The sequence below is a fragment of the Atractosteus spatula genome, chromosome 23 (genome assembly GCF_055471065.1).
Source record: "Atractosteus spatula isolate fAtrSpa1 chromosome 23, fAtrSpa1.hap1, whole genome shotgun sequence".
In the NCBI taxonomy this organism is placed as follows: Eukaryota; Metazoa; Chordata; class Actinopteri; order Semionotiformes; family Lepisosteidae; genus Atractosteus; species Atractosteus spatula.
Window position 1 is genome coordinate 8422976 of NC_142728.1, and position 25396 is coordinate 8448371.

General features: G+C 38.3%; 3 protein-coding genes across 6 annotated transcripts in view; 1 reads left to right on the plus strand and 2 right to left on the minus strand.

Annotated features, from left to right (window-relative positions):
* usp20 (ubiquitin specific peptidase 20) overlaps positions 1–12265 on the minus strand; it is a 28155-nt gene extending 15890 nt beyond the window's left edge. For 2 of the 4 annotated variants that reach the window (XM_088940401.1, XM_088940402.1), the window contains exons 1-12: positions 12126–12265; positions 10475–10571; positions 9537–9590; positions 8723–8785; positions 8245–8379; positions 7613–7715; positions 6705–6774; positions 5054–5167; positions 4382–4460; positions 2538–2991; positions 1665–1728; positions 808–890 (exon numbers count right to left, since the gene is read on the minus strand). In XM_088940401.1, coding sequence (XP_088796527.1) covers positions 808–890; positions 1665–1728; positions 2538–2991; positions 4382–4460; positions 5054–5167; positions 6705–6774; positions 7613–7715; positions 8245–8379; positions 8723–8785; positions 9537–9590; positions 10475–10555 — 1300 coding nt within the window. In that variant the 5' untranslated portion in view covers positions 10556–10571; positions 12126–12265. Of the gene's footprint in view, positions 1–807; positions 937–1664; positions 1729–2537; positions 2992–4381; positions 4461–5053; positions 5168–6704; positions 6775–7612; positions 7716–8244; positions 8380–8722; positions 8786–9536; positions 9591–10474; positions 10572–12125 lie in introns of all 4 variants that reach the window. The other 2 variants (XM_088940403.1, XM_088940404.1) reach the window with 1 other exon arrangement.
* Positions 12266–13105: 840 nt separating this feature from the next.
* c23h9orf78 (chromosome 23 C9orf78 homolog) lies at positions 13106–16861 on the plus strand. The gene is made up of 9 exons (XM_088940331.1): positions 13106–13275; positions 13411–13470; positions 13647–13698; positions 14041–14111; positions 14269–14346; positions 14686–14883; positions 15297–15433; positions 15682–15780; positions 16012–16861. Exons 1-9 carry the CDS (start codon positions 13196–13198, stop codon positions 16101–16103), a joined length of 867 nt encoding a protein of 288 aa, XP_088796457.1. The 5' UTR covers positions 13106–13195; the 3' UTR covers positions 16104–16861.
* Positions 16862–16947: 86 nt separating this feature from the next.
* med22 (mediator complex subunit 22) lies at positions 16948–23449 on the minus strand. The gene is made up of 5 exons (XM_088940332.1): positions 23390–23449; positions 22708–22836; positions 22524–22604; positions 21707–21915; positions 16948–17821 (listed from the first exon to the last, which is right to left on the minus strand). Exons 2-5 carry the CDS (start codon positions 22828–22830, stop codon positions 17620–17622), a joined length of 615 nt encoding a protein of 204 aa, XP_088796458.1. The 5' UTR covers positions 22831–22836; positions 23390–23449; the 3' UTR covers positions 16948–17619.
* Positions 23450–25396: the final 1947 nt, after the last annotated feature.

The window sequence follows — 25396 nt, forward strand, 5'->3', positions numbered from 1 at the left end:
AGCTTTTCCAAAAGCTACACACTTGAAAGCATTTGGGGTCAGCACAGGCAAAAAATGTCATGAATGTCATGTACTGAACAAACGTCAATGCTGATTAAAAAAAGAAGCCATGGTAACAAGGTCCAAAATGTTTGTAGCAATGCTACATTACCATGAACATTTCACAACTGTTTGACAAGTGAACCACTAGTGTTTCGTTTTACTGATGACAACTTTTTCAACATATACTGCCCTGCAAGAGGAAGCAAGTCCTGAAATGTTGGATTTGATAAAAGGTACTGTAGAGAAACACATTTTTTTTCAAGGCAGTTTCACAATAATGAACATTGTTTCTAAGTACGGTACATGTACTGTATGTACAAATATTCCAGGAAAAGGAAGAAGGCTTACTTCCTATAGGCTAACATTGATTTTCTTTTTCATTTGTCGCCGGCACTTCTTCCTTTTGTCCACGCAGGACAGTGCAAATTGTACATTCGCTCATGTTCAGGATGCTCAAGGTAGCAACTCAAAGTTGCTACAGAAAGACCTTTCCCCAAACCTAAGCATAGTAGAAGTGCCTATAGCTGGCAGCTCCCAAAAAGCTAAGAAACACTTCACACTACAATACAAAAGCCTCTATATGAACTGATACACCATTTAATAGAGGTAAGCCCAGCAGAGAACTTGAAACACTTTTCAGGCAATAGAAATGCAGACATGTTAAACAACTGTAGCACCAGGTGGTGATATATTACACTATGATTTATGGAACCTAAAACAAGCAGTGGTAACAAATTAAAGAGTACAGGAGAAAAGGAAGAGAACCTTTCTTCAGCGAGTAGGTGGCTCCAGAGCGCAGAGGGCTGCTGGACAGTTTGGGGTGCGACTCCTGCAGGCCGTGAATGGGACTGCAGGGGCGAGAGTTACAGTGCATTGCTGCCTCATTGTCAGGCTCTGAAACAGAACCAAAAACATTATATGAGGGACAAACCATGAAAAATCACCTCCTTTCAACAGAATTCAAATTCACCTCATTTCTCTACCAGTAGCTTTCATCCAGGGGTCTAAGATCCCCAGGTACAAAGGAAAACTTTTTAATCTTTTATTTAGTGTCAAAAATGAACACCGTAACTAAGAGTTCTGGTAGGACATTTGGTGGGCATGTTGACATCCTTTAAATATTTTATAACAGCAAATTTATTTGGAAAAATTGCATGCTTATGTTAAATACATTTGAACGAGGACCCTTACTGAAAATGATCTCTTGAAACTAGAAAAAAAAAATGAAAAAGGATTTTTTTTCCTCCAGATCCAACACCACTGGAAAAAAGAGAAAAAGGCCACAACCAACTGAGACTTTGGGAAACATGGCTTCTGTTTCTTTTGGTCATTTCCTGGCAGTGGATTAAAGCAAGGATTTTTTCAAGTAATTTTCATCTCCTTATTAAACCCATGAAGAAACCTGGAGCTGAGGAACACAGTGCCAAACTGTGTAGCCCAGGAGTGCTCTGAGATGGTGTGATTCCCATCTCACCCCCTCCTGCACCCCAAAATCCCCCAGGGGCTCCTTTGGTTCCTCAAGAAGCTGGTCCATAAGAAGAGCCTGTCCAGTCCTGGAGAGCCACTTCATCCGCCGGTTTGCATTCAACCTGAGCTCCTAGCTACTCAATTTTCATACTTACTGCCTTAACTGGGCCAAATTAACACCTCTCCCCATCTTCTCCTCAGGACAGGAGGTGAACACCCCTTAATAATAATAAACTTTATGTTATATAGCGCCTTTAAAGGTGGCTTCTCAAAGCGCTTTACAGAACGACAACAACAACAGTTTAAAAAAATTTAAATTAAAAAAATCACATGCACAATGACAATACACAATGAGAGGAGACAGTAGATGGGGATACTGAATACAGTAGGAGCAGATGGGTAAAGAACAGAGCCAGTTAAGTAAAGGCTCTTCTAAAGAAGGTTTTAAGTCTAGATTTGAAGGAGTTCAGAGAAGATGACTCTTTGATCTCCTTAGGGATAGAGTTACAGAGCTTTGGGGCATAACAGGAGAAGGCCCTGTAACCCACTGAGTGCAGACGGGCTTGGGGGACAGACAGGAGACCAGAATTAGAAGAGTGAAGGTTGCGAGGTGGGGAGTAGGGCGATAATAGCTCAGACAGGTACTGAGGTGCCAAGCCATGCAGAGCCTTAAAGATGAGCAGGAGGATTTTTAAGTCGACACAGATGTGATCACTTGCACCTGGTCAGGATTCTGGCTGCCGAATTTTGGACATACTGGAGATTGTTCAATGTGAATTTAGAAACCCCAGCGAGTCGAGCGTTACAGCAGTCAATTTGGGAGACGACAAATGTGTACAGCAGCTTTTCAGCCACAGTTTGCGATAACATTGGACGCAGTCTAGCGATATTTCTGAGGTGAAAGAAAGATGTTTTGACAATATGTTGCTCATACGGGTCGAACGTTAAGCCTGAATCAAATATCACCCCCGAGTTTTTCAATTTTGACTGAAGTTCAAGTACACCCCTCGTGCTGCCGTTCCTGGTACCTGGAGTGCGGCTCAGGCTCTGGCTACACTGGTTGTTGGAGGCTGTCACCTCCTCGTCTCCAGCCCGGCTGGCTCCCCTTCCTTCTTCGGCTGCGGTGTCCACGTCGGCGTCTTCGTCCATCTCCTGGGAGCCCGTGCGGTGGGGCGACCCCGAGAAGCGCCGCTCCTTGAGCCGCTCCTTCTCGGAGATCCCCCCCCGCCCCCCGCCGCCACCGCCGCCACCGCCGCCGCACTCGTCCGTGATGAGCAGCTCGGCCTCCCCGGCCCCGCGGGCCTCCGGCCCCTCCCCCCGGTCGCTGCTGGAGCCCGAGTCGCAGGACAGGAACTCGTCCTCCGAGGGGCTGCGGTCCCCCTCTCTCCGCGCCTCGCCCTCCGGCTCCCCACACTCCACCAGGGGCTCCTTCAGCTCCTCGTGCAGCTGGTCCATGAGGCAGCGCAGGAACTCCTGGGTGTCCTGTCGCCACGCGGCAGAAGGGACAGCCTCTTACAAAGATTATCCAAGCAAATCTCCATGGCAACTCCACGCCCTTACTGTCTTTCCTCCACTGTACTCTTTCTACACCTCTACAGATGTCCAAAAAAACATGGCTTTCTCTACATAGGCATTTCACAAATCTCAGCTGTCATGATCTGCGGGCTCCTGTGCAACTTTGTACTGTTTCAGGATAACGTGAACTAATGCAAATTAAAATCAAATAAAACAGCAAACTAATAACAACAGGCACTTGGTATTGGCTCATGTCTAACCCCACGTGTTCTAAAACCTAAAAATGAATGAAATGTCTACACACTGGAAATCTTTTGTTTTTCTGCTTTTGGAACTGTTGGATTTTATGTAATGTTTACCACATATTACAAAAAGACACATGTAGTACATATAAATCTAAATATACATTACACATATACATTTGCCAAGCATTTAACTTGAGTTCCTAGTGCTTTGATGTTCTAGCACGTTTTTAATGACACATTGAGTCCTTCCATTCTTTACATTCTTGAACTTTATTGCACCCAACTGGAAGAGTTTTCCATACTAAACTTTTATAAGAGACAACACATCTGTGTCATGCTGTACTCAGAATAAGAAAGGAAAGAAATGTAACCTGCACATGCCTGCCAACCTGTATCGTGTGGTCACTGCCTAAACTCATAAAACAATTGACTTCACCTGCACCTAATCATATTTATATCACTTGGCATTCTTCCACTTTTTTTCATTTTCAATTAAAAGCAATGAAAATATGAGAGAATCATGAGTAATGATCACAATATCAGGACGTCTTGTGCTGCAAATCGTAAAAGAAAAACGCAGCTGAAAATAAAACCTTCAGCTCTGAAATGCATATACCTTAAAGCAGAGCGCAGAGGGCTCTGAGCACAGATCGAGTCTTATTGTCCAGACGTCACTGATATGGGCTTCGACCTGGTCATTATCCAAAGATGACCAAGTTTCCCACATTAACCAAGCACTGCAGGGTTTTGGTAGGCTTGAGCAGGTTGGCATACACTCTTGCCATACACCCGTGACCCTGAAACATCCTGGGAGCCTACGAGCTTCCAAAGACAAAAGTGAGAGACACACCACTCATCTGGTTGGTGTGAATTTACTTATAATACTCTGCAGCACTTGCTGCACATGATGTACTAAGTGAGCAAAACAGTGGGCACATTTCTCCATCACTGGAACAGAGGCCGCAGAAAATCAAACTGATTGGCAATAACAAACTAGGTTATAAAACTTGAAAATAACTGGTGCTTGCATGTTATACAAAATGTCTCTCTGTGCCCTGATTTAAGACAAAGGATTATCTTGAGATGTAAATGTCACACATAGCTCTCCCTACCTGCTGTGCGTATCCTCGGAACATCGGATTAACCAGCTTGATTCCATGTGAAAGACTTGTCGGAACAACATAGCTGGGGCTGAGGAAACAGAACTCACAGAGTTATACTTCGCTGATGTCAGAAAATTCCCAAAACACAGGTCTTTTGTAGTCTCCTAACAACGAAGCCCAGGTAATATGGGATCTTGTTTAGTGGTAATCTTAAATAATCACAAAATACAATGTATAATTATCAATTTTTGCTGATGTCCTTCCTTCTGTCCTATACGATGTTTTTTTTCCCAATGGAAATTTAGTTAGAAAGAAAGAGGAGATATTTGTAAAGTGGTTCAATTAAAAATACTAATGTAACAGGAAAGCACTGTATTAATCACAATCATCCATCCATTTTCTAACTGCTTAAACCAACACAGGATTGCAGAGGAACTGGAGCCTTTACAGGCAAGCAATGGGTGCAAGGTGTAATCACGATCAATATGATGTTATATTAAGCATTGCGGCTTCATTATACAAAACACTGGGTAAGGTATTTAGAAAGTCTCGAAATGATATTGACTTTAAAGTCAGAGAACACCCATGAATAAATCCACAGAGCCTTGAAGCGTCTGTGGTATTGCAAGGATAAATAGCTCTAGAAAATATACAAAACACAACAAGCTGAACATTCCTTACCGTTTCTTGTGCCAGAGTTCAGAAATGAGTTTCTGGTAGCTTTTACAAAGTGCAGGCTTCTTATCAGTCCTGACCAGACCTCCACATTCCAGGAAAAACTGTGTCAGAGGGGGGCTGCGAAGAAATTAGACTGAGAGTCACTAATTGTAAAACACAAGTATCCCAGGCATACATTTCATACTTAACTCAGAAATCGATTCCAATTAACCACAATGTTTTTTTCCGTTTTCAGAGCATTAAGGCCTACAGTATGTCATTAAAGTGATGTCCACTAGAACACACAACAGTTAAAGAAAACCTCAATTACGGGTCGTTAATCTTCAATGCCTCTGATACTGATGCACAGGAAATACAATGCTCAGTTCTAATGGATTTCACTGAAAGACTCATGAGACATTTTCACTATGAAAATGATGCACACTGTCATATATCACGCTATCAAAATGAACACATTATAAAGGTAGTGAAGGGTATGACCTCCCTGAGCATTAACTCGGCCCTGGCCACACTGACAGAGACCTGAAAAGCCTGTGGATAGACTGCTGTGGAGTTCTTCACCACTCTTGATGTGCACCTGCACCTAGCTGGTAAAGTCACAGTTTTATCCTGTTAATGGCACAGGTGGGTGGGGCCCATGGATATTCTATTGAAGGCAGGTCAGGAAACAAAGCTGTGAATGTCAAACTCTCAGCACTGTTGTTCTGAATTCATGCCATTGTAGTCCTAGCACAGTCTGATCTTGCATTGTCTTCCTGGAAGATTCGCATTCCTGGACTGCCGTGCAGGAACAAAACAGCCCCAGCTCAAGGACCTCGTCAGTATACCAGCAACCTTTAAGGCTGCCCTCAATCTGCATCAAAGACATTGAATAAACCAGTGAATAAACTCCACTACTCTCGGCCACCACCTCACTGGCCCACAGAACATGATGTTTCTACTTCTTAGCTGTCAATAGGTTACCTGAGAAGAGAGCATGCACACAGATGGCGACCTATAGTCATTTTGCTCATGTGCTCGTCATTCTTTCCTTTTTGTGCCGTAATCACTGCAGTCCAAAAATGATTTATGCAAATGGATCAGATGGATGACAGTCTGGGCCTGGTGTGGGGATCGACCTTCCAGAATGTGGCCTGTTCTATCAAAAGACAACTGGGTTTCTCTGGACCAGTGTGCTGCTTGCTGAAGCAGACCATCTCATTCTCTGGGCACCTTTTCTTACAGAAAGAGTCTTCAATCTTGCCGATAGCAACTAGGCATGATCAGATCCTTTGCCTTTCTTGCATTAATTAAAATAATACATTTTAAAAGTTTATTTATATAGGTTCTTCATTAACTTATTCTGGCAATTTAAATACCATTGAGCAACTGAAATTAAGAAATCACCTGATTTAAGTTTCTCAATCGTTCCTTAAATTTTAAATTTTTTTTAAAGGTACATCTGCTGCCTGGTTTTATTATAATACATTTAACTAAATATATAATGCACTAATGCCTAAATGAATTTCTATTAAATGAGTTTTAGCATGACACTCCCCTCTTTGACAAAGGTTCAATCTTAGCCATATGCAGAAAAGCCTTGTGTTTCAAGCAGTGGCAAGAACAAAAGATAGCAATGATGTTAGTAGACACAGCAAGAAGAGGATTAGCTCACCAGTTAGACAGTGCTTGTAGGGCTGCATTCATGTAGCACGAGTTCCCTATATTCTTCATCCCAGTGAGACCTTAATAATTTAAACAAATCAACACAAGATCAGAACAGAAATTGTAAATGATGGCCTTGTTCTATGAAAAGCACGTGAACACAGATCCGTATAACTAAATGTACATGTTCAAAACTGCTTATTAAAAGGAGTGATGAATGATCATGCCTTCAGGAGAGTAAAAAAACCCTGCTAATGTCAGAAGCCTTTGTTTCCGCAGAAATGTTCCAGCACACTTTCAACAACTGTGACTTGCACAACATTATACAACCATGACTGGAATATTCAATATTATATACAATCTCAGACAAGTCCTGAAGCACAGCTCCAACTGTATTTGTTCATGTAGAACGGTGTTGTCAAGATAAGTAAAAAAACAACATTTTCTGACAATTTACTGCTGCACTGAAGCACAACAACCTAGCCTCAAGTTATGATTGATTCCCTACAATCACATTTTCCATTTCATAATGATTACACTAATATATCTCCAGTCTGGGCACTGATATACAGTAAAAATTGTCATTTGTTTCCATGGGTAAAGGCTGCAGAACCCAAACAGGACAATTTGACTGGTTAATAATTATATTTACAGATACAATACAGGATTTTAAAGAATCCATATCCACCTAATAGTATACAAATTTCAAAATGACCTTGTTTTTAATATAACTGTGCCCAGTGTATTATAAAATCCCAGACGGAATCTAGAGGTAGCATTCTCAGTACTGGTTGGTCTTATCTGAATCCCCTTTATATACTGAAGCTTTATTCTTAATTTAGGGGGACATGACATTGCAAGCAGGTCTCAACCAACTGGAGAAGGAGATAAGGGGAATCTGCCAAAGAATGAGACTACCTCGTGGTTTGAGTTCATCTTCCTCTGACTCCGACTCCCCCTCGTCTGCGACTGCAATTGGAACTGCCTTCAAGGGGTGGCTGCCAGTCTGTGGAACTGCTTCCTGGGAAAGCAAACCAACACCTACTGCTGGAGATTCTATTTTAATAAACCAAGGAAAAGGCTTTATATATTATACGAGCTTTCAGAAAGCGTGGTGATAAAAGCACACATGTGCACACACATATGTAAAGCAGGTAATAAAAAAAGGTTTCAGAACATGCTGACACCTTGATATCAGATCTTTCCGCGGAGCACAAAAAAATGGTATTTTTCTAATAATTATTAATAAATGTCACCCATCAGTTTTAGCTTGCAAATTAATGTGAGATCAGAAGGCTATTCTATGTAATGCTAATTACATTAAGTAGGAGCGACAGAGAGATCTATAAGAGAAAAAAGAAACTACTACTCAGTCTTATATATACTGTATGTACTGTATGTGATAAACATCAACTTTTCACTCAAAGTCTCTGCTAGTGTTTTTTAGTATTATAACAGCTTTGTTAATACAGGTTTAGGTTGGCAGAGAAGAAACCAATTAGAGGATTTGGTCGTCTTTAAACCATGTTGATCAGAATGTGGCTCTTTACCTGCTCAGTGTGTTTGCACTGGTGGCTGGAGGGCACAGGGGTCACTGGCCTCTGCTCCAGAAACACCTCCCTTTCACAGACATAGCACCAGATCCGGAATGTGGTTAGGTTCACCGTCAAGTTGTGCTTTTTAGCCTGAAAGAAGACGTCAGTGGCATAAATGAACAAAAAGCCCCTCTTAAATATCCCCACATGTCCATACATGAATCCACGTCCTCACGTCCCCTGACCTTCTGATCTCATTTTCCAGCCTCATCTGTCTTTCTGGACTTGAGCAAGCCTAAAATAATGGCAAGCAAATCTAGTGGAAAAATATCAGATAAGCTTACTTACCATGAAACAAACAAACTACCTGCTCAATCCATTAATTAATTAAGGTACAAACATGCTGATGTACAGTGTGAGCCTGTGACAAAAAAAAACAACTTATACTTTCTGCTTTTCCAGTCAAATGAACTTTAAAATGTCACTATCTTACCTGTGCATGTAAGGTGCTGTGATCTGCATAAGACTCCCCACAACCCACATATGGACAATCCTTCTGCACCGCAGCCAAAACACAGGAGAAAAGAGAATGAAGTACATTTACTAGCCATCAACAGCACCTTACTGAATTCTCCATGCCTGGGTGTAGTTTTTTTGTTTATCATGTTTAAGATTCTACCTTAAGATCATAAGATCATCTAATGCAACAAAAAAAGGAATCATCTATATCTAAAATTAAAATACAGGAAGAAGTAAAGGTTCATTTCACGTTCAAAAGTAGAAAAGACGAAAAAGCTAAACGTTTCAGCCGTTAATCTTCCTTCCAGTGAGTGTCGCCTTAAACAGAAACCTTGTTTTCTTCCCAATGATTTAGGTATGGAATTAACCTTTACTGCTTCCTTTGCAGTCAGTGCACACTGAGGCAGCTTCCCACTCAAACCTCTTAGAAACGTAAATAAATCAGTGCCACTTTATTGCCAATTAACAGATTCTAGCCAAGGATTATTTATGTAGGTTGATACGGAAATAATATTACTGCTCATTTCCTGTGCTATATATGATAAGACATATTAGCAAATACAAGCATATAAAATCTCAAATGTTCATAGGGGTCGGAGCATGACAACGCTTTGTGCTTTACAAAAGATTCAGACCTCTACTCATATACTTTTAATCTTGCAAATGTCTATCGTTTGTTGGCCAAATGGCCATATTGGAAGAACTGAGACTGGAAAGATCTCCATAGGTGCTGCAAAAAGCTCTCTGTGTTTCTTAGATGACAATGCACAAATAAACAACTCTTTTACCTGTAGACATGCCCAAAGATTAGGTCCCCCTGCGCCACAAGACTGGCATGTTCCCTAAATCACCAACAACATAAAAACAAAAATATTCAATTGGCCTTTCTGGCATCTGTCATCAACTAGTGAACCCGTAAGAAAAACGGCATTACTGAAGCTCACATAAGAGCAATACCTGCAATGCCTCAAGCATTTCAGAGTGGAAAAAAATCTGATATTTTAAATGCACATAAGAATATATGTTTAAATCAACCAGAATCGCAGAGACTATTGGCATCCTTCAATTCAGCGGTCAGCTAATCTGAAGATGTAAGGCATTCATCAAAGTCCTCTTTGTTTATACCAATATTTGCATTTGTAACAGCAAAGTCAAAGGAAAAAAAATAAGTTCACTTGAACAAAACTGCAGGAAACCATAATAATAGTGGCTAGTTTTTTGTCAAATGATTTTGGCTAAAAAAACTCCTCCTGGCTAACCTGGGCCAAAACGTCTTCAGATTTCTGAGTTGACTGTGCAGCTCCAAGATGTGATTTTCCATGTTTGCTTATCCTGTAAAGACCACCTTAGGCCTTGATTTGCATTGCACACTGCAGTCTGAATCAAGCAATTGTGAATGGTGTAACACAACACTGTCTTTGTACTCTATTCTCACAGTAGCTTTATTTTTGTAACCGCATTGATGCAAGGGTCCGTCTTTATGAAGCCCCATTTACTGAACATGCTGATTTTTCAATGATTTGCACTGTTATTTTACGGAAGGAAACTCACTCCAAGATACTACTGCATGTGTCTTGTCAGCTACGCTGCTCAGAAAATTCTTTATTATTACTGAAACCTCACTAGCAAAACTCAAGGTTTCAACAAGACATTTTTAATAACTCAAGGACTTGGCAAACACTTTTTAAAAGCAACCAGATTAGTGACAACAGATATGTGCTCTCACCTTGGATTTCTGCAGTAATTCCTCCTTGGTAACCTCACCTATAGAATCTAAATGAGGGCAAAGCTCCCCGTTTTCCGTCATCTCCTCTGACGTGTACCTATTTTTAGATAAAATACAAATGCACATTATGGAAATGCAATAAAAATAATTAAATCAGTGATTACGGTATTATTACTACTGTGTTATTGCCAAATGCTAAGTAACGCATAATCTGTATTATACCCTACTTGTGAAAGCATATTAAACAATACAGTAAATTTTCCAAAACGTAAAAGTGACAAGGGAATTTAATTTTGATTCCTCGTTTCAGTCAGAAAAGGCCTTAGTTCCTCCTTCACAATTAGACCAATTTAAATATCGCTTAAACGTCAGCTCAGACAGTCCAAACAGCCCAGAACCAAGTAAGAACAGCCCTAGAGGGATTTTTATCAGACAGCTGTCACATGAAATTTTATTTTATTTTGATGGTGACAGATCGGAGACTGTAAACAAATCTTGTGTCTGTTACTACTGATTAATCATTTCCAAAGTTTACAAAGAATGTTTACCGAGCCCATGAAGACGACATCATAACAACAGATTTCTAAGTTATTTACACTTGAAGGGATAAGCATAACATGAATGATTACTGTATTACACCAGTTCGTCAGTATCGTTAATATATTTAGCACAATGAAATAAACGAGGACTTCTTCCCGTCTAGATTTCAAACACTAGTAATATCAATAACACCCTTTCAGTCTTACTAATGATATAAAATGATTCGACAAGCCCTCAGTCCATTAAGTCATCATCATCGCTCATTATTTTAAAGTAGCTAAAGGCATCTCCACACATGTATTTAAAGGCAATACCTTTTGGACATTGTGATACTGTAAATTCCATGTCAAATTACACAGAAATAGAAGTTAAGAATATTGGCCGTGTTAAATGCGGTTATATTTCTTTGCAAAAATAAAGCCTTAGTCATCCTTAGGCAGTCATAATGGAAGCCGAGTGGGAAAAAATGCCGAGGATTTCACGCAAATCTCATAAGACTACCAACACATAACAATGCTCAGAACCCACACATCAAAGAATTGAACGGTTACATGTTAATCCGTCAAGTGAAAGACTTGCCATTATATGTCACGAAAGCATTGATCCAAGAGTTCTTTTCACGACTGTGATGATTTCCTACTATACCAATGACAGTTCTTTAAAAAAACACATACAAATGTTAAATATTAAACAATATATACACAGAAAGGATTCCTTAGAAAAGGGGCTACTCTCTACGTCTCACTAAATATGTTTAAATCATGAAAAAATGTAGCCTTCAGAACAGTATGTTTATCGCCATATTATGCACTTGTGCATTTTTAATTCTGACACGATGACTGTACATTTTCCATGCATGAAGGAAATGCACTTTACACGTTAGATAAAAACAAAAACAAAAGCGTTGTGCGTATTGCACATTAGTCCGTGAGCAGGTCTAAAAGCCACACACAGCTCCGACAACACTCAGCTTCCTGCTATAGGCTCTCATTACACTGTAATTTACAGGCCTTTCCTACACCCCACCAAACCCTTTGGAAAAACGCATAGACAGCAAATTAAAAGACACTGGCATACTTGACAGTTCAGCACCTAAGAAATGTATATTTACCTGCAACCAGCAGTGTGAAAACGAGCTTCGGAAACATTAAAACATTTGGGAAAAAAAACGATGAATAAAGAAACCTAAGGAGCCGAGATGCTACACTGCTCTCTGAATCGCTACAGCGTGCCTCAGCGTCAGATTTGTTTGCGCTGCGTGACAGTGATGTTGACTATTGCCGAGGACTGTGGATATTTTCTGGTTTCTTTGCTAATCAAGAATATGCGTAGTGCAAACACGTTTTCATTCAAGACGTTCATAAAACTCCTTTGGTAATTGCAGCATATTTTGTCTGTTTGCAAGAGACCACAGTTGGGTCAGTTATTCTATACAATTCTGGTAGTGCTCTAAATAAGTCGTACAATAATTTGAATGAGAGTGACGTTGTGTCTTGAATTAGATTGTATTAGCTTTGCAATAACACTTCCGTCACCTAAACTTGCAATTTGCAAAAGGTTTATTTTTCTCAAACCAACCCTTCTATGTGAGAGATACCCATGCAGTTATTTGTATCCCCAAACCGACACCTAGCTAAACCAAACTCATACTGTACCTGTTCTCTGGTCTAGAGCACTGCTTCGGTTTTTGTTGGCATTTCTCTTAATTAAAAACATTTATTGACTAAGAATAATAAGAAGGTTGTGGCTTCTATATGGTTTCAACATTACAATAAAAAACATTACAATAAAACACAATATTAGCTCAATTTAAGTAAGCTTTTGATTAATTTTAATGCTGTACTTTTCTGTTCTAAAACGTTGTTTCACATACTGTATGTATTTAATGTTGATATACTTTGCTGAGAAAAAGAAACTCAGTTTAAACCCATATGATTTTAGATTGAAACAATTTTGCTCCAAAGCAAAATAAATATATTTAGGGAAAGGAAGACGACTCGTTTAATTTTTCTGTTTTTCCTGCCCTTCAGCGGGCACACCGTCATTACTTCGGCTTCAAAACATAGTGACGTAACATCCTCTTGGAAGTCGCTGGAATTGTGGGTCGCAGAATCGTGAAAACAAGGAACACATGTACGCACGTATTTTTTGTTGATTTTTTTAACAAAACAGAAGACGAATATGCCTTCCAGTAAAAACTTTAGAAGGAAGAGAGATGATTCTGACGACGAGGAGGACGAGGAGACAACAACAGAAGTCAGGTAAATATTTGATCAGGAGCGTTTAGCTTTAAAACAGTCAGAAACAGCTGAATCTGTTGGAACGCCTTAGGGGTGAAAGGTGTTTCTTTTAGGGTACACACTGATATGGTACCTGTCGGTTCTTTTCCCTTACAGATCTAAACTTGATGAAGCAAAGGAAATTCAGAGTCTTAGAAAAAGACAGAGTGGCGTGAGGTAAATATTCTGGGAATGGTACTGAAAACGATGCATAGTATTCAAAAGATACATTTCTGTTCTTTAGTCCTAGCTGTTTTTCCTTCAGCCTCGGTTTGTCCACAGAAGTATCAATAAGCTTTCCCAGTTCTTTGGCGTATATTATTGATATTTAACTGCGTTTCTGTTTTCCTTAGCATTACAGCCTTACTGGTGGGTGAGAAATTGCCACCTGAAGCGGAGATCGAGGTACGTAAGCTGTATGTTTAGGTTTTATCTGCCAAAGTCTTATTTCATTTCCAAAAGAAGCCCCACAAGTAATAATGATGGTAGAACGGTGAAATAGCTTGCATCAAATGTGCTTTTGAATTATCAGTATATTTTGTCTCTGAAACGTTTAACCTTGCAATCAGTTTACATCCAGTTTTTTTACTGCATGCTTCAGTTGTTGAATGATGCTCTGCATTTGGTTATTTTTTGTCTGTCCTTCTGGAAAACTGTTGTATGTAGTACTACAACAAAACATGTGCATGTATATAAAATATGTGTACATGCATGCTTACTGTGTGTACTGTATTTTGATATTTTTAGGATGATCCCTTTAAATTGAAGACAGGGGGAGTTGTGGATATGAAGAAAATCAAAGACAGGAACAGAGACATGTGAGTGTTTTATTTTTTTAAATGCAGCAGTGTAAAATGATGTGGGGATCTGTATATATCTGCGTGTATGCATCATCAACCTGAATACCTGTTAAACCATAATTAAACTGCAGTGATATAAATTTTTTAAAAATATAAATACTCTTTCTTCTCCCAGGACAGAAGATGAGACCGACTTGAATCTGGGAACGTCATTCTCAGCAGAGACAAATCGTCGTGATGAAGATGCTGACATGTAGGTATCTTTTCAGTTTCTTTTGTTGTGATCTAAGGCCTCCTGAAAGATATAGAAAGTAAGAATGCAGATATCAGCTATCAAAAATATGGGATATGTTTTATAGAAATTCCCCCGGACCACACCGTGAAAAAATTCAGATGAACTTTTCTGAAATGACAAAATACAGTTATCTGCCCTCTGTTGAATTTTCAGCAGCAAATAGAGCTGTATTCAAGAGAACAGTATACTTATTATAGTTTGTCGATAATAATTTGAGCTACAGCACAGCTGGCGGTCCTGAGATCAGCTGTTTTTTTCTCATGCTGTTCTTTTCTAAACATTTCAATATGCTTTCAGGATGAAGTACATTGAGACAGAACTTAAGAAGAAGAAGGGACTGGTAGAGGCAGAGGAGCAAAAGGTGAAGGCGAAGAACGCAGAGGATCTTCTGTATGAGTTGCCGGAGAATATCCGAGTCTCGTCCGCCAAGAAAACGGAAGAAATGCTTTCCAACCAGATGCTGAGTGGCATTCCGGAAGTCGACCTTGGAATTGAGTGAGTGATTGATCAGTTAACGGAACAAACAAAAGTTGTGTTTAAAATAAATTGTACTTTAGGACATTATTGTACTCCAAAAGGGGCTTTAATTTCCTTTTACTTATACAAACAAATGTGTTCTCACAGTAAAGCTACTGTTTATCCAAGCAATTTGTAATGTGATTGTCTTGCTTATTTAAATATTTCTCTTTTCAATAGTTTAGCTTATATTGTCGTTATAGTACCCTATCATGTCAAAGCAAGTACGTCTATCTGTCTTAATGGGATATACATCTAAACAACAATGTACTACCTCTGTTGGCTTACTGTTCTTGGGACACTTTAGAGCAGACTGTCTAGAGTGCAGTGACATTGAAGGTTTGGTTTTTGAACAAGAACGCGGATGCATGTCTCTTTTCACCGTCTCTCAGTGCCAAGATAAAGAACATCATTAGCACCGAAGACGCCAAGGCCAAGCTCATAGCAGAGCAACGCAACAAGAAGAAGGACAGCAGCACTTCCTTTGTACCTACAAACATAGCAGTGAACTATGTTCAACACAATCGCTGTAAGCCCCATTCTCTTTGTAATTAATAAAGACCCACAATGTCTAGCCTAACTGATCCCAGATTCCTGTGCAATAATGTAACACGATTTGGCTTGAACTGACTGAGCCAGATTATTGAAGTAACGGTACATTATCCTCAGTTACTTATACCCTTTAGAATCTGTATGCCAAAGGATATAGGATCAACATTATGCACTGCCCAGTAGTGTAGTGCAATGTCAAATGCCTGTTCTTCTGTTTGATTTTAGTCTACCATGAAGATGTGAATGCACCAGCAAAAAGACACAGAGAGGAGCCCAAAGCTCGGCCACTTCGAGTGGGGGACACTGAGAAACCTGAACCAGAAAGTAAGAGATGACAGAACAATCACTGTGTACTAAAATTAATTCAGTTTTAAATCACATCTTTTTTTTTTACTTCACATGATCTTTGGCTGAAGTGGACAACTTACCACCTGTAAATCTAAAGTTAATTTTTCTGTTAAAGTTGAAAGCCATTTAGTACAAAATAAGTAAGAATATCCAAGTTTAACACATTTATGTGTAACAGCCTCAAAATTGCACCTTTGTCTTCCACAGAAACACCTCCTAATCGCAAGAGACCAGCCAATGAGAAGGCCACAGACGACTACCATTATGAGAAGTTTAAAAAGATGAACAGGAGATATTGAACTGATTTGTCTGAGGATATCTATGACTTTTACCAATTTCCTTTAACATTGTACTGCATTAAAATATCTCTTTGTTATTATAGGTCTTTGTAAGACTTTATTTTGATGGGATTTTTGGTCCATAGCTCTTTCAATGTTTTTTTCATTAAAGCCATAAAGCAAGAAATGGATATTTAAAATCAAATAGTAATGATGACAAAATTAAGAAAACGAGTTCAGGTTTTAAAGAGATCTTGCAAAATTAAGGTGAAGTGTTTCACGTGTTTAAAATTTAACACTTGTTCCTTTTTGTAATGGTGACAAATCTCTCAATTTGTTAGCATTTGAAAAAATGCAGCTAACAATTTTTACACAAAACTGCTGTGTAAATAATTTACCAGGCTTTTCTTTTTGTTGCAAAATTTGTATTTTGAGCAGAGGTGGCATTGCTAATTCTTAGCAGTTTGACTTGAAAGGTTTTCTGTTATATGAAATAAAGCTTCACAAGCCATTCCATGTTTTTTAATTCATTTTAATAAGTATTAAAGATGGTAGATTTTCTTGTATTGTTTAGCACTAAAGTATGAAAAACGTATATTGTGCATGTATTTTAAACTTTTTTCTTTATGTTTCCAATCCAGTATTTTATTTAGAAAAATTCTCATTGGATTTTATACTGTTTTGTAAAGTATTCAAATTAAACAATCTTCAGTGCATTACTTAATAGGGATTACTAAATATTTATAAAGAAAAAAGAATAAAAAAACTTGTGAAATGTATTTTTGTAAGCTAATTGGTTCCACAAAATCATGACTGTGCCCATTTTTAAAGGCAGACAAACTTCAGACAACATTTTAGGTTCTTATTTTCACCTTTTTATTTAAAAAAGTCTCCAAATACATCGAGATGGACCTGAGATGAAGTTTTTATAAATCCAGTGCAATGATATGTTCATAATGCCATTTAAGCTCTTTAATACTGCTTCCTGAGAAGAGTTTCTAAAAATCATCACCATAAGCTTTATTTCTTCCTACATCTGAAATCTTGCTCCCTGGGTACTTGTAAACTTACAATCCTACAAATCCAAGCAAATTATGCATAACTGGAGTGGGAGTGTGCAACCAACACTTTAATGTTGATGAAAAATAAAGTTTACATCTTACACACAATGCAGACAAGAACCAGAAAGCAACACTTCCCTATTGGGATTTCTATCCCATGTGATTTTTTTTTCCTACGTCAAGTATTGTGAACCATAAAACAGCCTGCATAGGCAGCTTATCACAACTGTTTAGGCTCAGATCAGCTTGCTCCCACATGTACATTTAGAGAACAAAAATACTATACTACAATATAATCCCCTACACAACTGGAACTACACAAACAGGAAGACTAATCAACGAGCCCTGTATTTGTCAGCATTGTTAATGATGGGGTCAGGGTCATGTACAGTAAATCGATACACATGATTGGCTGCGTCTTAACACTACTGTTGGAATCAGGAGAGCGTCCAGGAGAACTGCGTCATGCCAGCTCCTCAGGGGTGCTCAGAGGTGCCCGCTGTGTGCCCGTTCAGGTGGCCTGGTGTGGACCCCTGTGACGCCGCTCCACTGCCATCCTCCGCTCTCCCAGCAATTCCCGAGCCTGAAGATCCCGAAGTCCCATCCGGGGAGCTCGGGCTGTCCTGCCTCCGGAATGCCTCGCACAGGGGCAGGTCGGTGCTGTCCCACTGACTGTAGCTTTCCAGAACAAAAACCCAGGGACAGAATGAGCACAGAGGGGTCCAGACAGAGACACAGAGGGAAAGGAGGTGATAGGCAATCGGTCACCAGCACAGAAAGACTTTCCCCGTGATCAGAGCTGAAACTTTGGGAAAACCTTAATAAAAAAAAATCTACGGAATTGATTACCTGAAAGGGTTGAATTGAGTTTTGTTCTGAGGCTCATATAATTAATAAGTGTGAAAAACAGCATTATAACTTCAATGTACAAATCAGGGAATTGTTTACTGTGTGCCATTTACCTTTATATATTGAGACACTTCATAGCACATTTTCTCCCCAAAAAACAACTTCTTTAAAATGAGTAATGAGATCTAGTTACCAACTAATTAGCCAATTCAAAGTTAAAACTACTGCTTTACACTGACTGGTTCCGATGTTGATATAGAAGACAATTTTCTTACATGTCACAGAACGTTCCTGGGAACATTTCCATAACTGTTTAATAAGCACATCAAATAGTTTGTAAATGCACTTAAATGTATAATCTAACATCACTTGGAAAGCTCTCACAGTTCATTTGCATTTAATTTAAAAGCAATTCTAGAAAATAATTTTTCTACCCAATTACTGAAAATGTCTAAATACCCTTGTTGGGGAATGGAGAAACTGTAGAACTGAATGTTTAGTTGAGGAGTGTTTCAACTCTTTCCTTTGTAAAACACTCAAATTTGAACCTATTCCCTCCAGCAATATAAGTTTTTTAAATTAGAAATGATGTTGGAAAAGCATGTTCTACAAATAAATGCACACAGATATTTTTAGGTTTGCAGACATACTGTATAGGGATTTCCTATGATTAATACATCATTCATTTAAATTTAAATCTAACTGATAATGGCATTGTGTTATTCCAAAAATGTGCTTCTTGGATTTCATAAAAATGCATTCAGACTCAAACATTCAAATGTTTTAGATAACATTCCCATTCAGACAAACCTGACAGAGCTCTGGGGAAATACACAAATAAAAAGAGGAGAAAAGTAACTGTACAGAGGTATTAACCAAGAAGTAATGTTAAAATCTTTCTGATGGGGGGGAAAAAACGACTAAAAAGTGAGGAACCCATTGTTCTACTTTATTTTTTCCAGAATTTTTAAGAGTAAAAATAAAACTACATAAACAGGTTACATTAAACCATATAATAAAGATGCACTTTAGTGTAATGTTGAGAACTTCATTACTTTAAAAGTCATTTGCACTGGAAGATAAGCACTACCATTTTAGTGTGTTTATATGAAACATGCTGTCCCAGCACATCCCTCTCAGATTTTGGGATAAGAACCTGCAGTTCAGGGCATAAACATCATTACTAAGTTCTTAGATAGTGTAGATCTTTGAGCCTGTTACTATCATTCAACTAGAAGCGTGCAGAACAATTAATTAAAATACCAACACTTATTATTGAAAGTAAAAATAATAATATCTTTAGCTACAAGAATAATTCCTTGCATTTACTGTATATAGTGCTTTTTATCCTAAAGCATTTTACATATAGGACATACAGGTAACATACAGTATGTAAACGTATGCTTGACCATATCATATAACATGAAGTATCAGAGAACATGTTAAACAAATATTTAATGTAGATATGAAGTTCCAATACAGGATTAAATTAAAGAAATAGTTTTTGCCCAATAAGAAAATTTCGCGAAACGCGTTGCAATAAGATATATTGTACAAATATTTTTTCACATCCAAAACCATTGTAGATATCCACATGCACACTTTCTGAACATCCTGCTTAAAGAAAACATGAAATGTCCACGATTTATAAGTAACACAGCTGAACCAAACAACTGTGTGCCTAATCTCTGTATGGTTTTACTCTTGTCCTGTGTTTATTGATTTTAGAATTTATTTAAAATAACAAAAATAAAAAGTTTCATCAAATCGTGGGCCTGGCAACATAAAAAGTCAATTTCCATGCAGAGTGATCGTAAAAATGAAGGAGCTAACTATAATTCCGCAAATGTAAAAAACATCTTTAGTCGAATTGCTTCTAGATCCAGAAACAATTCACTTTTTGAGTGGATACTTTTATGGGCAAATGAAACCACTTAAGCTTTTGTTGCTTAGAAAAACAACATACTCCAATCACAATCATCCTTGTGCAAAATCAACGAAGACTAAAAAGTGCTTCAAAATAATATCATCTCTTTAGCATAATTACAAGGAAAATACACTTTAGTAGAAATTGCAACCTACATTTTTGTTCTCTGTAAAGCACTTGAGGTGTAAATATAGGAAACAACACATTGGATTCTAGGACACATTTGACACACAACATAAATTACTACACTGCTGTTTCTTTCGTGGTATGCTGAAGGAACCAAGGGTGAACTTCTCTCATTTCACTTTTATTTTATTATTTTATTATTATTATTTATCACTCCATTCCTCTTCACCCTCTATACTTCGGACTTTAAGTACAACTCAAAGTCATGCCACCTGCAGAAGTTCTCAGATGACTCTGCAATTGTGGGATGTATCAAGGGTGGGCAGGAGGAGGAGTACAGAGGACTGGTCAGCAGCTTTGTGGAGTGGTGTGGGGAGAACCACTTGGAACTGAATGTAACAAAGACAAAGGAACTGGTGGTAGATTTCAGGAGGAAAAAGGTCAAACCTACTCCTGTCTACATCCATGGGAGTGGCGTGGAGATGGTGGACTCGTACAAGTACCTGGGAGTGCACATCGACGATAGACTGGAATGGTCTAAGAACATCGAGGCCATTTACAAGAAGGGTCAGAGCCGACTTTACTTCTTGAGGAGTCTCAGGTCCTTCAATGTATGTAGTAAGATGCTACATATGTTCTATCAGTCGGTGGTAGCGAGCGCCTTTTTCTACGCAGTGGTATGCTGGGGCCCCAGGATTAGAGCAGTGGATTCAAAAAGGCTGAACAAGCTCATCAGGAGAGCAAGCTCTATCATTGGGTCTGACCTGGACCCCTTAGAGGTAGTGGCTGAGAGAAGAATGGTGTCCAAACTAGAGGCCATCATGGACAACATCTCCCATCCCCTCTATGGCAGGCTTGTAGAAATGAAGAGCACGTTCAGCAATAGACTGATTCATCCACGGTGCGACAGGGAGCGCTACATGAGGTCATTCTTGCCTTCTGCCATAAGACTGTACAACGTATCCACCTTGCATCTGAGCAGAGGCAACATTGACAGTGACCTGTTTCTGGACTAAACACATCTACTGCTACATCTGCTCTCTTTCTTTTCACGTTCACAACCGTTTTTTGTGCAATATATGCCAGGGACCCGTGCAATACATTTATATTTATATCTATTTATATCTATATCACATCTATATTTATATTCATATGTGTTATACGATTTTTCTGCGTACTGTTCTGTTCTAGTTTGTTCTTTGTGTGTCCGGACTGTGAGTAACTCTTTTAGTGCACCCCTCACTGTACTGATTGTCTTGTATGTATTGTACTATTATTATTATTGTATCATTCGTCACACTGTGGCTGTGTTGTCTGTGTAAAGCTGCTGTTGCACTGCAATTTCCCTCACGGGATCAATAAAGTATCTATCTTTATAGTCTTGCAGCTTAGTATTTTTTTCAAGATAAAATAGTCATCTACATTATCTTGTACGCATCATTTTCAAGAGGCAAAATGAGGAGAGAGTAATAGTTCTTTTACCATTGGGTTAAAGGATTGTTGAACAAGGCACATGATATTATAAAGTATAGTAAAGTTTCTTAGATTAAAGAAAAGGAGTTCTACCACTCCAGCTAACGGCCAAAGGCACTCAAGGCGCTAGTTATAAATGCGTGGGGCAGAGGCGTGTATGGTGAGAGTAACTATGAACCTATTTGTACCTGGAGGAGTAATATTCTTCCTCAAGCTCGAACAGGTCAATTGCAATCTCATCCCGCAGGGAGGTCAGTTTCTTATCGCACTCCTCCTGCAGGGACCGCAGCTGCTGGTTGCTCTGGTTGATGGCCTCGTTCACGGAGGGGAAGTCGTTCAGGATCAGGAACTGCTTGAGGTCGGACACCAGCTTCATCAGCGACTCTCCAGCTCGGACCTTCACGCGCGCACACACACACACACCGGCAGGAGATACAGACACACAGGGCTGAGTTTGTGAACACTGACTTCTACTGGATAAGATTTAAAAATCAGGGACAATGCTACTATGATTCTTCTGCAGTAAGAGGAAAAACCACAACCAATCTGTTTTTTTTAACATGAAAGGTCCAACTTTTCTCTCAGCACAGTGACATCATATGCAAAACAATACCTTTAAATAATACTGTCCTATAACTCCGACTCTTACCTGCAATGGTTATTAGTAATGGGCATACCAGTCTGGTTTTTTTCTTGCTTACTACAAACTGGAAATCAACAGCCACACCACAATATACTATATTCTGCAAATATATTACATATCCACACATTTTCACCAATAACAAAATCATCACATTTTTAACTGCAGGACAATTTTGTTGCAGGATTGCTTACCTTTGGTTTTGTATGAGACTTTTGTACTTTTTAAGGTGTAAAAGCATGTTCAACAATCTGTTTTGCTTGGCAGACCAATTCATTCCACCTTGCCTTAATAATGCCAAGGACACAGACTGTATTTTACAGGACCGAAAATAGATTTGACACCCCTGGAGCTCAGTTACTCACAATGTTAGCTGCTCTGACATGCATCTCATAATGATCTTGCTCTCCTTGCGTTGCTCGTGAAACCTGGGTCTCATCCTCAATCTGGATATAAGAAAAATAATTCAATTATTAAATGATTACCGATTACGACAGCAGGCTACTAAAAGTTGCAAAAAAAAAACAGTTAACCATGATGACCCCCTACCTTGGCTGTTTTTATGATCTCTGTGAAATTGTCCAATATGGATCGGATATCATCTTTCAGTCTTTTGTTGTACGACTGCAGAAGCGTTTCTTTACTTTGAGGAAGGACTCTTTGTGTAGACATCTTGTCCTACCACAACATTACCAAAACAAAACAGGTCAGAGACCACACACCAGTATAAAAGCCCAGATTCATCTTCAGCCACTTCACAATGTTTCACGGAAAATGTATTATTATGAAAAAAGAAAAACAAACTCTCAAAATCCCAGATTAATTGAAGGTACTGTGAAATAACAAAAACCGTTGCAATGCCGTTTTAAAATAGGAGAGTCATATCTCATGTAGTGATGTGTTCAAGAGTACTGACTAATATCCATTGAATGGAATTTTGAAGTCAGGTTAAAACGTCTACTTTTATGGTGTCCAGTTAATTTATATTCAAAGTTGCATAAAAAGGTTGCAAACATTTTTACATAATCTTGTTTATACTTAATAATATCAAATGAATCCATATAATCAGTCATATTTTCTTAGTGGTTAACCACTATTAAGATCCTTTTTAAGTAACGCTTAAACATTCCGTTAATCACACCCTTTATTTCCCAAATATAATTTAAACGAAAGGTGTGTTCGTGCAACATACTTTTCAATTATAAAATAAATTACAACTAACAATACTTACTTCCGACTACCTCATTTCAATACTGCCGTTAATACATTACAGCACAACCTAACTTCCTACACCTTAATCCCCTCCCACGACCTTTTGTGATTGGCTTTTCAACCGGAAACCCGTATATTTCTCTCTGATAGGTTCGCCTGCGCTGTGACCCGTCTTTGAGAGCTCTCGTTTAAATAGCAGTTCGTAACTTCAACAGGAACTGGGAATTAATGTTTGCACAATTCTCTTGTTCATTTGAAAACATTAAAACCCAAACTGTAGATTAACCAAACGTAAGCACTCTTGAAGCTCTTAACGTTTGTTTCTGGGGTCTGCCAAGGTTCTCTCGGAAACTCTGAAATAAAAAACGAGAAAGCGGTAATCAGATTGGATGTTTCTTGATCTGGGAAAAGATGGTTACATTTTTTTATATGATTTATATGCTATTTAAAAAACGCCAGCAAAATGCAAGCATTTATTCATGCTATTATAATAGGAATGTAAGAATACTGATGTGCACTGCATTGCAAATGAACTGTTTAAAAATATGTTCCGTGAATATTAAAATGTAAAAAGGATAATTTTCTTGTTAAAAAAATACAACTAATAATGTCCCATGTTTATGAAAGAGGAGAGTTGATTCATTCTGGTTAAATTTAACTGTGTGTAGAACTTTCCTAACTTAGTTATGGTCATGAGAAAGAGTTGTTTCTGAGTCATGATGTGTAATAATTTATATGTACAGTATATGCTGTTGCACGTTTACAGCAAATGCCAATTATCTCATGGCTGTTGAGAGACCTTTTTTTTAAATGGCTGAACCATTTATCTTGGATATACCACCTTCAAATATTATTAGAAGGACTGATTCTAAACTTTTGAAGTTTATCTGGAAGAATAAACGCTTTAGATTTTAGAACATCTAATAATATTTTTAAGATAAAATGGATGCAGAATTATTTAAAAAAATAAGCAAAGTATGCGGTATACTGTATGTTTCCTAATTTAATCTTTCAAGAAGTAGGGGGTATAGAGTTTTTACTCAAATGTTGCTGAAACTTTCCAGCTTCCATAAGCATGTACTTCTTACATGGTTGCTTATGTAAAAAACAATTTTTCCCCACATACCATCTGGAATAACAGATATATAAAAGAAATGAAACCTTGTCCTTTGACAAATGGAATAAAAGTGGTATCATATGGGTAAAGCAATTATTTAATGTTGATGGTGAAATATATAATTATACTAACTTTGTGAAGAGATATTCTATTCTATTAAGTCTGATCAATACTTTACTGTAACCAATGTGATCCCTAGAGAAGTATCAACTCTTTTAAGATCCCTTTTGCAAGTTGAAACTATTTTGTAACACCTCATTTGGGAGACTAATTGATTGGAATAAAATGTGGATGATATCAAATATTGTATAACTAATGAGGTTAAGGGGGTAACGCATAAAACCGTTCATCGAATCTCCCCCATAAAGAGCGTTGTTGTGCATATTTTAAAATTAATATAGATGATAACAGAGTACTTTTGTGAAAGTAGACCTGAAACTTTACACCATATATTTTGGTTATGGTCTGTTGTTAAAACATTCTGGATTGATCTGCACAGATTTCTGAAGACAGAGTCTAATATTGACATTACTTTTAAAGAAAGAGATGTTATGTCAAATTGTAACATAATTATTGAAATCATAATCATTTAAAATAATAGGTACTTGTACGTTAGTTAGTATACTCACTATGCATAAAGTGAGATCCGTATTTGAAGTTTAAAACAGACGTATAGACGTTCTAAATGTAAGAATATGAAAGCAGTGCGGACCTTATCATTATTTACCCTGTTTAATCTTTTTTTTTGTAAAGTGCAGTTGTGTTACAGTATGTACCCCTGACGATGTTATTGAAATGTTATATGTACTCGTTTGTATTTGTATTTTTTTTTGTTGCAATTAAAAAGTAACTGCCAATCGCGTGGGTTAGCGACAGTGTGACGTAATGGTCTGGAGCCGTAATCTCGCG

Bases quoted from the DNA above. Each gene is read 5' to 3' on its own strand.
- med22 (XM_088940332.1), bottom strand. From the start codon at position 22,830: ATGTCTACACAAAGAGTCCTTCCTCAAAGTAAAGAAACGCTTCTGCAG. The intron at 21,916-22,523 runs GTGAGTAACTGA...GCGCGCGTGAAG, and splicing joins ATGTCAGAGCAGCTAACATT to GTCCGAGCTGGAGAGTCGCT. The intron at 17,822-21,706 runs GTACAAATAGGT...TGTTCTGGAAAG, and splicing joins GAAGAATATTACTCCTCCAG to CTACAGTCAGTGGGACAGCA.
- c23h9orf78 (XM_088940331.1), top strand. From the start codon at position 13,196: ATGCCTTCCAGTAAAAACTTTAGAAGGAAGAGAGATGATTCTGACGAC. The intron at 13,471-13,646 runs GTAAATATTCTG...TGTTTTCCTTAG, and splicing joins AAAAGACAGAGTGGCGTGAG to CATTACAGCCTTACTGGTGG. The intron at 14,884-15,296 runs GTGAGTGATTGA...ACCGTCTCTCAG, and splicing joins GAAGTCGACCTTGGAATTGA to TGCCAAGATAAAGAACATCA.